Below are 11,527 nucleotides of genomic sequence, written 5' to 3'. Positions count from 1 at the left end.
CACCCAGTTGAAAGATATATGAGCATTGACTCTAGACGAGCCTCTGCAGATGTACTCTCCCTCATATTGGTATCCTGTTTTTTTATATATATGGTTCCATTTTCCCTAGAAGTTTGTCAAAGGTGTTGGGTCCATTCTCATGTAATTGGTGAAGTCTTGCTCATGTCCATCTTGCAGTTCACGTAAAATCGTGGCATGACCTCACAATACTTATCTTCGACCTAACCACTCTTTGCACCATTCTCTTTTCTGCATTTGGTTCTTCTTTTTGCACATAGCAGCAATTATTATAGTACACAACGCTATGCTCTTTGCTTTAACTGTCCGGCGATTATTTCTGCCGCACCCGCCACTGCCAACCACCTACTAGCTACCGGCGCAAGATTTTGACTGCCGCCAACCACCCCCGTGTGTTCAACAACACACAGGCTTTGCCTGGTAAACGGGCAAAGCCCGCCGGGCACTGCTTGATCGTGTGGACGGGGCTTTATCCTTGCCTGTCAGATAATAGGGTGTGGCAGTGAGGTATTTCACAAGCCAACAGACTATAAAAGAAAACAACTTTATGTAGTACAACTTAGTGTAAATATTTAACATCAGTCGAGGCTCAGGCTGTTACATCGTGCACTACTATTGGAAAAGTATTTGTATTAACAGATAACTATTAAATCTATTAGACATTTATTTTATTAGTTTTTCTAATATACAGTATGTAACTTTATCTGTCTCATGTGGAATACATATTGAAATATGTACTCACCCCTGAAGATGTGAATTACACGAAAGCGCTTAGGAACTTCGTGTTTTCTTCTTTCCTTGTGGTTATCAGCATATACCTGGATCACGCGCACCTACAGTGATTTACTTGCATATATATATATATATATATATATATATATATATACTGTTAATGAATATGATATATTTCTTTGTGTATAAACCTTTGTCCTGCGTGGCAGTGAGAATTGATACTACCCTCAGTGTCAAGACCTGACTGAATTACTCAGAATAGGCAAACTGTACTACAAGCTTTGTCAATAAATTTGTGAAACTCGCTCAGTCGACCGACTCACTAGACTTGAGCCGTGGACCTCCAAACATCACTTCGCTTCTGAGATTTACTTCGTCATTGTAGCCGTAGCACGTGGCTTGTTGTGGGTAGCGTGTTGAACCCGAGGATGAAGGATGTGTGGATGGGATGAAGGGTGTGTGGATAGGAGGTAAGATGTGAGGATGGAATAAAGGGTATGAGGATGGAAGGTAAGGTGTGTGGATGGGATGAATGGTGTGTGGATGGGATGAAGGGTGTGTGGATAGGAGGTAAGGTGTGTGGATGGGATAAAGGGTGTGTGCATGGAAGGATGGGTGTATGGATGAGAGGGAGGGTGTGGGGATGGGAGAGAAACTGTGTGGATATGGGTTTTTTTTTTATTCAGATTGAATCTCTGAGGTGAATGGCTATCTGGCTGAGAGGTGTGTGTGTGTGCTTGCATTTTTAAGATGTGTGCTCATTTACAAGGCTATCAGTTTGCGTGCTACAAAATAATCAATTTTTTGGGATGGTAGAGGAGGGTTGAAGGGAGGACAAAATACGGGGAAGGAGGGAAGCTTGGAGGGAGGGAGGGAGGAAGGGCTGGTTGGTTGGAGGAGGGAGGGATGAATTCAGTAAGTGTGGGAGGCCGGGACGAGTGCTCTTTGCTGAACAGCCGGGCTCAGTCGTCTATTAACGTCGAACGCTGGAGAGTGCTCCACTTACCCCTCAAACCTCATCCATGTCCTCTCTCTAGATCACGTCAGTTATCCTACAGTAAAAGTGAACCGATTATACTAGGGTGAATATCACGAAACTATGACATGTAATGTGTTCTTTAAGCAGCATCAGTGTTTTGCCTAATTTTGCTTCAAGAGAATGATAACACCGTCGTGAGATGTAGTTTAAAAGCATGGTAGTGAACTAATGCCACATTCTTCTTGTTCTTAATTACTTGGATATTCCGATGACCTGTGTTAAAGCGACGCTCTCCACCTCCAAGTCCCGAACAAAACAACACTTACGTTAAATACTGTACGTGTAATAATGAGAAAAATCAAGACTTGAACTCTTGAGAGATTCGTACATTAACATATATAAACTTTTCATAGTTCCTCGGCGTGTGAATATGTTTGGACAAAGTAAGTTAGCTGACTTTACCTAAGTAAGGTACTGTTAGTGTATAATGCCTCTGGATATCGGTGAAATTGGTGTTTTGTCAATAAGAAGTACTATTCAGGAGAGACAAAAGAAAATCTTGTAAATGATAGAAAAAAGAAATTGAACAAGACTTGATAATTTCAGTGTGTAATTGTGGGTGTTCAGGAAGGTGTATATGACATCCATAGATATTTACCTACATATATATAATCGTTCCTTGACAATAACCACTGGAAGCACCTGAGTCCGAAGCAGTGGCGGCTCGTGAAAAAAAAATGGAGGGACTGCAAGCCTCACACCGAGTCCCCACCAAACAATAAGCATGGAATTTCAGAACAGTACAAGCAGGAACAAAGAATATACACGCCAGTTTAACATCAGTGTTTATCAGAAATGTGAATGGCTCTGTGGTTGTGACGAGGCAAATACTTTATTCTGCTTTCCATGCTTATTGTTTGGTGGGGACTCGGTGTGAGGCTTGCAGTCCCTTCATTTGTTTTTTCACGAGCTGCCACCTCCACCATGCTAAGAATGATGATGCAAGAACAGTGGAGCGTACTAGTGAAGTGAGTTACTGACACAGTTATCTCAAGACAACCCAAAATTATGGTTCTTACTGGCGGTAAAATTCAGATTATTATTGGTAATGTACCTAACATTACTGTGTAAGTAATACATATGCTTCTATAATGGAGTGACACACTTTTGTTTGAATCAATTGAAAAAAAAAGGATTTTTATATACAGTACATTCTAAGCAGGGCTGTCATCTGAAAAAAGATGAGTAACTTTAGGTGCACAAAACTGAGCTTTTTACCAACAGCGCGTCCATCTCAACTCAATCTTGCAGTAAGCACTTCGTTTACATGTTCGAGACGATCGTTAAAAAACAGTAGTGTAACATACAGACAAACACACATCACAACATACCACCAAGTAGCTGGTAGGAGCGACGCGCGCTACGAGGAGGATAAACAAACTTGGCCCGCTCTTGTTTACATCATGAAGGCTCCAATTACCCCTGACCACCCCCTCACTGTGCCTCATTCTTGACTCAGTTTTTTTTCAACATGGCCAACAGGATAACCACTGCTTGGTCGTACAAATACTAACATTTGAGACGCTTGTCATTGTTTATATCTGACAATGTTTCAGAAGGTGCGATATTCAATCATATCGAAATAATTCAAGAAAATGTTTGGTCTCTGTAGCTTTTACAAGCAAACCTGAAGACGAAACCTCTTAATTTTCTGGTTTAACTCTACAGGAATAAAGAGCACCGAGGACCTCTCTCACACACACACAGGCGTCATGGGCTTTACTGGGAAATCCACGTCAGAGTTGGTGGAGGTGAAGAACAAACCCTCTTATCTCATGCAGTACTTCGCTGCCATCTCAGGTATAACCACCCCCCTGTGTTTTTAAGGTATCATGTAGATATTTATAAATATGTAAATGTATACATGAAATATTTAATATATTGCATAAATTAAAACTAAGATGTCATTAAACAGTCACCATGGGAGCACTAAGCTTAGGCACCAGCTTGGGGTACACGTCACCCGCCAGCCCCCAGCTCATGGACAACTCCACCAACTCTTCTCTTGTTATCACGACGGAACAAAACAACTGGTTTTCCTCCACTGTAAACCTGGGAGCCCTCACCGGGGGTCTCCTTGGTGGGGTGTGTATCAACACTCTGGGCAGAAGAGGCACCATGTTGGCGTCGGTGTTGCCTTTCTTAGCGTCCTGGGCACTCGTAGGTAAGTCACATCAGAAATAACCAATTATTCCTAACAACAAAATATCGAAGACTAAACACCTGTCCTTTCACTTTGTAATGCCATTCAGCAACTTCTTATTAATCTTTTTTACTCTTCTAGTGTCCTCAGAGATCAATGGTTACTTTGGCTTCTAACAGTCAGTGTTTTCCTGCACTACCTGTTTAACGTGTAAACTGTAGCTGTACTTACAATAATCAAACAAGATAAGTCAAATACGAATTTTGTTTCCAGGTTTTGCCAACAACTTTGTCATGCTGATAGTAGGACGCTTACTTATCGGGCTGTGTACTGGCGTCACCTGTATAGCGGTGCCCACTTACATAGGGGAGTTCTCCTCGCCAGATATCAGAGGTGCACTGGGTAAGCTGAACACCACATCACTCTGTATATTCACCGATACACCACTGAGTAATACATTATCTGCATTACACTAGTGACTGCTGTCTTCCAGGAGTATTTATAAGGCCTTGTCCTCCACAGGCTCATGCTTCCAGCTGATGGCAGTCGGGGGTATTGAATTTGCCTACGTGTTCGGGATCGTCATGAGTACCTGGCGGGGACTAGCTGGCATCTGTGCCATCCCTCCTATCATATATCTCACCTTACTCCTCTTCGTCAAAGAATCGCCCATTTATCTTCTCTCTAAAGGGAAGGAGAGAGAAGCTAGAGAAGCCTTGCAGTACTTCAGAGGTGAGCAGACACCAGTTCTCAAATACCGGTAATATAAGTCTTTGCAAAACACTACAGAGGGACCAAAGGATTAATGTGTTTCTGGTGTCCTGAACAATCTTCTCGGCGGCCATCAGCGTTTTAATATTTTTTCCGTTTATCTTTGAAAAGAGAAGCAACGTAAACTGCCAGAATGTATTAATGTGTGATCAAAATATTGAGCTATTTACGAGGGAGTTGCACAGTGATATGTCAGTCATTCATACAAACTTAATGACGATCCATTAGGGAAGAATTACAACATCGAGGCTGAGATGAAGCTGATGCGAAAGACCCAGGATGACGCCCAGCAGAACAAGGCGTCGCTGAGGGACCTTAAGACTCCCTACATCCTCAAGCCCCTCCTCATCTCCTGCACACTCATGGTCTTCCAGCAGCTCTCTGGTATTAATGCTGTGCTCTTCAATCTTGACAAGATATTCAAGGTCAGTTTACATTGTTCAGTGTCTCATTTATGTTAACCCGGCGGATTTTATTATAGATTATGATACGTTGTACCAGAGTAACTCACTTGGCAGATTTTTGTACCAATAACCCAATTTCGTAATTGTTCCTCTGATAGAGCAATGGACGAACTCATTCTCTCGTTCACACAAATTTACAACTCTTTAATTAATTTAGAAACCTATCATTTTCTATTAGATTTTTTTTTTTTTTTTTTTGGTAGATGACTTACAAGACTTCAAAGTTCAGGGTGTCCTAAATATTAGCTTCTTATCATGACCATGCAATTAGATACGTGTTTTATCATCCATAGCAAATTTTTCCTTGATAGTGTCACGTCAAGGCCGAGCCCTGATATATGTTTGGTATCTCACCACTGCTGAGATTCAAGCACTGTAGTCATAAAGTTTTGCTTAGATAAGTAGGTAAATCTATTTCAAGTAGAGCTAGGAGCTGGCAGTCACCACTCTCACGTGCACCACAATCAACATGGAAGGGTGTTTATTTAACTCCTCCAGCCACAGTACAGTATGTTGGGCCTACAGGGGTCTGGCTCCACCCTGGCCACGGATATTGGTCCCATCATCGTGGGTGCTGTGCTTGTGTCCGCTACCGTCATCGCCAGCGTCCTCATGGATAAGGCTGGCAGAAAGATCCTCCTCGTCGTCTCTGCTGCTGTAATGTGTTTATCATTAGGTGAGAAATGCGGCAAATAATTCTTTATCACAATTCAAGCAAATGGCTGTTTCTCTATTTTCCTTTCAAATGGGTGTTTCATTTTTTATTGTTATCATTTCACTTAAACATAAAGTTTGAGGGCTTTTTTCTGGTACAAGAAAATCAACTACAAAAAATGCACTATAACAAGCTTCTTATTGTTATTGCAAGGGTTAACAGTCAAATTTATTAAATTGATGATGAACCCATTGCCATTTGTCCACATATGTCCTACATGAAACACCGTACATCACTTCCATCACTCTTTCTGTCTCTCAATTTAGCCTATGTGAGTACAGTCGTACCTTTTGATGTGATTTTTCCGTTTCACTTCCGTTTTACACCAGCCCGTTAATCCCGTTTTTATCGTCCTAATACCAGTTGGTCGAATATCTCTAACACGAGTCTACTGACGTTGTTTCTACGCCTTTTGCTAGTGTGTAGTGTAGTGTAGTGTACTTACCTCTTGTGTGTCTTCCACCAGTGGCACTTGATATCTTCTTCTACGCGATGCAACAGGATGAGGTGTGGGCGGCAGACAAATTGAGCTGGCTGCCTCTCACCTCCCTCATCGTCTTCGTTACCGCCTTCTCTGTCGGCTCCGGTCCCATTCCCTGGCTCATGATGGGTAAGCAAAATCAAAATGCGGGAGTCAGTCAGTGATATATCTATATTATGAATATGAAATTAGGGTCACTATATCCACCGTCTCCTCCTAGATCTTAAACTGAGCTTAATGAAACTTGGGTAAGAGACTCTGTTGGTGAGAGAGGGTACCCTATAGTTTTCAGACAAGTTAATGTTCACCTAGAAGCCAAGATAAGAAAGGCAAATGCGTTTATATACCAATTTCATGTATTTTGTTAGTTGTGCTTTTGGCGGGTGGAGTGATGGTGAAGTCCTAACAGTGTCGTATCTTATCACATGAAAATTAGGCACTCCAGTATATTTCACCTGATAATTAAATCCCCTAGGTAGCGTTAGGGTGTTTAATCATCAGGTGAAATATACTAGGGTGTCTAATCTTCATGTGATCCCATCCTAGCTGTCTTAATGAACATCAACACCATCGATATCAGAGCTGTGAATCACAAACTCTTCATACGTGTCAACTACCTGGTGTTAGGTGTACTTTATTAATACATACAGTACAGTCTTAGTGTAATTTTGATGTCATTTTGGGATGTCACCCAGTTAGGGGATTTTTTTTTTATTATTATTAAGTTATGAGGATATTTCATCATAACGATTTCTGAGTATCTGGCCCCAGACTGACAATAGGTTGAGAGGTTAGATGCTCACCAGTGTATCAGAATAAATAAGGGACTTCATGGCAAAGCTACAAGTCAAGTCTATCTCTCTCTCTCTCTCTCCCCATTCATTTACAGGTCTAGTCTCTCTCTCGCTCTCTCTCTCTCTCTCTCTCTCTCTCTCTCTCCATTCTTTTGCTTTACTAACTCTTCATTTCACATATAGGTGAGTTGTTCTCGCTGAACGTGCGTGAGTCTGCTAGCGGATTGGCCACCATGGTGAACTGGTCCACCTCCTTCCTCGTCACCCTCGTCTTCCAGCCGCTACAGGTACGCCCCCCCCCCTTGACTCTTGTGTCCTTGGCAAGTAGGATCACCTGAAGATTGGCACCCAACTTATTTTGTCTTAAAATTAACCACTCACGTTAAACTAAGCTTACTTAACCTACTGCTACCCTAACCTAACTTAACGCAATCTAACCTCACCTAACCTGAAATCCGCTACAGTAAGATAAACTAGAAGAGGGAGAGAAAGAGAGGGATAAAGAGAGAGAAAGGGAGAGAGGAGAGAGACACTGTTGACAACGAACTTTGTTGAGGTGTTAAATGTGCGCGCCGGCCACATGTTAAGTGAAGAAACTGTTTACAACTCAGAATAGCTTACGAAGCGAGATGGAGCTGGTCGCAGCTGCGTGACTGTCTGAGGGACAGTCTATCGCCCTCGACTGTAAAGGCAACATCTGGATTCTCGTCAGCCAAAATCACCAGCAGGACATTGGATTTGTTCTCGTTGGTCTAACCATAGACCCCAAAACGTGAGTGTGATTGTGAACTGTTGAATTCTTTGAAAACTCTAAATAACTTTAATAAGTGTAATTATGTACTGTATATTGATCGTATTATTCAAACTGTGTCCTGATGTACCAGCAGTTGTTAAATATGTGAATTGTATTCAACAGGTTTTGACCGAATTATACTCATCGCGTCAACGACAAGGGTCTTATTTTCCTGCACAAACCAAAATCGCTCCTATGAGCGATTAAAGGGCGCTTAATCATCCGGTTAAATAAGCCGATTGGGGGTAATCTTCCAACTTTCTAACTAATACACTCACGCTGTTGAGCAGAGCTACACATCTGTTTAAATAAAATTTAATTTGCGGAACATAGAGTAACAGCTACCAAACAGGGAGGTACTACCGCCTGGGAAGATATTGGAAGCATAATGTGTTGTCTAATGGTAGACCCTGCTACCATATGGCATCACGAAAATTGTGACCAAGTCCCAGGTTGCTCATCTGACTTTCTGCCTCATTTACACACAATTGCAGGGTCTCAATTGTTTCTCTTACCATTGACAACACAACATACATATATTGTTTCTCGCTCTTGATTTTTTTTCATTTTGTTTTCTTTATGGTTCTGTATTATTATTATTATTATTACTATTATTATTATTATTATTATTATTACCATTATTATTATTATTTTTTATTATAAATTTTACTTATCTGAATTATTATTATTATGATTGTTATTATTATTATTACATTTTCGTCCCCCAGGCCCCGATGTGGGTCAGTGACCTGTGCCCGGGTGGGCTAATCCCCGTGACAAAAATAAAAAATAATAAAAAATAAAGAAAGATATGATAACCTCATGGTGTCTCACAGGTAGCAATCGGCCCCTACGGCGTATATTGGTTCTTCGCTGGGTGCTGCGTCATCAACTTCATTTTCTGCATCCTGGTGGTGCCGGAGACGAAGGGTAAGACGCTGCAGGAGATCACCGCGCTCTTCGGAGGTCCAGTCCTCACAGAGGAGTCAACAGAGAAGAAAGAAGACACCAGGATCGAGACTGTAGAGCTCTAGGTTCCCGCCACTCTTCTACACACAAGTGCTATGAACCTCATGTGTGGAGACATCACTATGTACTCGTATCACCCAACATTAAAAATACTAACAATCAATACAGTGTTGAAGTAGGCTGATGGCACTCGTAAACTTCAAAGTGTTACAGAAGAGGTTTTGTCTATAGACGTCAGCTGAGTGTCGGCTAGTCGGTCAAGTGTGTTCGTGAGATATGAAGCCCAGTCAAAGGGAAAATTTCACAAACTAAAAAACTTGATTCAGATTGTGTTATAGTCATGAAAACAATTTTACATTTTGTTGAATACTGTATTATTATGCCATGAGTTTACACCATTCTTTATGTGATAATGTTACGCGACAAAACTAATTCACTGATGAAAGTGAAATGCTACAATAATAATTAAATAGATTAAAAATATTTATATTGAATTACAAGATCAAGGGTATCACTAGACACACACACACACACACACACACACACACACACACACACACACACACACACACTTCATAACCATATCCACCAGGCCATTAAGTCCTACTTCCACACAATGTTCCCATAATCCACACCTCGATGCCACATGCTCAAGGTCCTGTACATCACACCCATATGGCGGTACGCAACGCCGACAAAACGGTACACGACGCTTACACAATGGTACCTACCTTCTTGTAACCCGACAAAATTGAAAGTATTTTAAGCATAGTCTAGGAAATATGGAAGCTGTTAAACGGTAAACGAAATTCTATACTGAAAGAACGTGTAAAAACAACACTTGTGTGTAACAAGTTAGCGAACGTTTCCACCGATAATGTTTTACTCGTGTGAGGCTGTAATAGTTGTGTCGTATAAATTTTACTAAGTTGATAAAGTGTATCTCTAACCTGTGCCCCTTAACCTGGATAATAGTTATATTTTATTCAATGCTGTTCCTACGGTAAACATTAATGTTAATCACTCCTGACACGAGACGTGTGTGATAATAATAATAATAATAATAATTAACGGGTTATTGAAAAAGTCGGCAGCCCGAAAGCTGAAAATATACATTAGACAAAAATGACTTATTACATGCAAAGACATGGGGTGGGTGGGTCGTTTAACAAAAGCTTTCATTACTAAAAGAAGAAGGAACAATGATTGAACATACCAATTATTATAATTTACAGTTGATGGCCCGGGCGTGGGCTGGTGAGGTGTTCACGCGGTGTGGTAATTCGTCCTTGGGTGTTGATATGAGGGACCTCACGTGGTCATGGAGACATCGGGTGGTGTGGTGTGGTGGTGTGGTAACTCGTTCTCGGGTGTTGATATGAAGGACCTCACGTGGTCATGGAGACATCTGTGTGTGTGTGTGTGTGTGTGTGTGATGTGTGTGTGTGTGTGTGTGTGTTCTCTAATAACACCATTTAAAGGTAATAAGGTCAACTGTAAAGGTCCCTCGACGAGGCATTGGATTGCAGCGTTGATCTTGCTTGGTAAGTTTTAATTCTTAATAGCAACAGTTCGGCTCACACGAAAACAAACACTTTTTGTATACATGTTGAGCTTAAAGTCGGTTTCCACGAGTATTTTGTCTTGTGTCTGTATATATATTCACAATAAAAGTTCGTCAGATACAAGATATGTCGAGTGAAAGTAAGTTGCGGCCCCATACAGGTGTGTACGTTAACCCTTTGGTAGGAAGGGAGGCATTGTGGCCGGCACTGCATTCGACGTCCTTCACTTCCCAACTTGTAAAGTTAGGTGCTCATTTACAGCTGAGTGAACTGGGAGTGTCCTGCGTTAGAACCAACGATACTTAAGACATAGGGCAAGTGATGTATCAAATTCGGCCGCCTCCCCTGCTCTGTCGATTAAATAAGTATAAAGGATAAATCTCTCGCGATGTTGCATGGGGCTTCATTGACTCATGTAGTGGGACTGCAGCTGATATTCAGTATCATGACTGCGGCAGTATGGACTGCCTCTGAAGGTGATTTAGTCAAGCTCTGTGACAGTAAACCCCATGGAGACATAACTATAAAGGTTAATTGCAGAAATTTTCGATTATTAAATTTTACCTTTTGTTCAAGTTAACGTATTAACGACTCCCGGATGCAAGGACAGACAGTGGGGTGGGGAGGGGGGGAGGTTGCATAATCAAACAAACGGGTCGGATGGACGCAAAGACGGGAGTACGAACCGATGGAAGCACGGATGGATGCAAGGATGAGACCACAAACGAATACACGGATCTGGCACAGCAGAGAACTATATAATGAACCTCTATTAGTCTCCCGGGGCGGCAACAACCCAGCTGCTCTGTAACTTGAGGGACAGAAGGACACTTACAGGCTCAAGTATGAGGAGTATCGTGTTATACTTGGTGGGCTGGTGACGTCAGGGGTCGAGAATGTTAGTCGTTTGGGAAGCATGACTGGGTGTTACAAATCACACTGAGATGCTTGTTGGGAAATTGTAAGGACAAATGAGGACGAGGGTATGTTGTTGTTGATGGATGTTCTGATGTTTAAATGCGCTTTACCAATTTAGGTCTACG

At 41.7% G+C, this 11,527-nt stretch overlaps 1 protein-coding gene across 5 annotated transcripts; it reads left to right on the top strand.

The window, feature by feature from the left end:
- The first annotated feature begins 1,641 nt into the window (after window positions 1–1,641).
- LOC121855679 (facilitated trehalose transporter Tret1-like) lies at window positions 1,642–9,852 on the top strand. 5 transcript variants are annotated; one of them, XM_042350754.1, is made up of 10 exons: window positions 1,642–1,792; window positions 3,458–3,589; window positions 3,705–3,953; window positions 4,206–4,334; window positions 4,455–4,664; window positions 4,932–5,128; window positions 5,693–5,843; window positions 6,349–6,492; window positions 7,341–7,444; window positions 8,787–9,852. In XM_042350754.1, the coding sequence occupies exons 1-10, from the start codon at window positions 1,657–1,659 to the stop codon at window positions 8,982–8,984; spliced, it is 1,650 nt and encodes a 549-aa protein (XP_042206688.1). In that variant the 5' UTR covers window positions 1,642–1,656; the 3' UTR covers window positions 8,985–9,852. The 5 variants fall into 5 exon arrangements, with proteins under 5 accessions (XP_042206688.1, XP_042206691.1, XP_042206687.1 ...); XM_042350753.1 differs by having other exon boundaries at window positions 1,680–1,813; XM_042350756.1 differs by having other exon boundaries at window positions 1,688–1,832.
- The last annotated feature ends 1,675 nt before the right edge of the window (window positions 9,853–11,527 follow it).

The sequence above is a fragment of the Homarus americanus genome, unplaced genomic scaffold, assembly GCF_018991925.1.
Source record: "Homarus americanus isolate GMGI-L3 unplaced genomic scaffold, GMGI_Hamer_2.0 scaffold42563, whole genome shotgun sequence".
Classification (NCBI taxonomy): domain Eukaryota; kingdom Metazoa; phylum Arthropoda; class Malacostraca; order Decapoda; family Nephropidae; genus Homarus; species Homarus americanus.
This window is presented reverse-complemented; position numbering and strand designations above follow the sequence as displayed.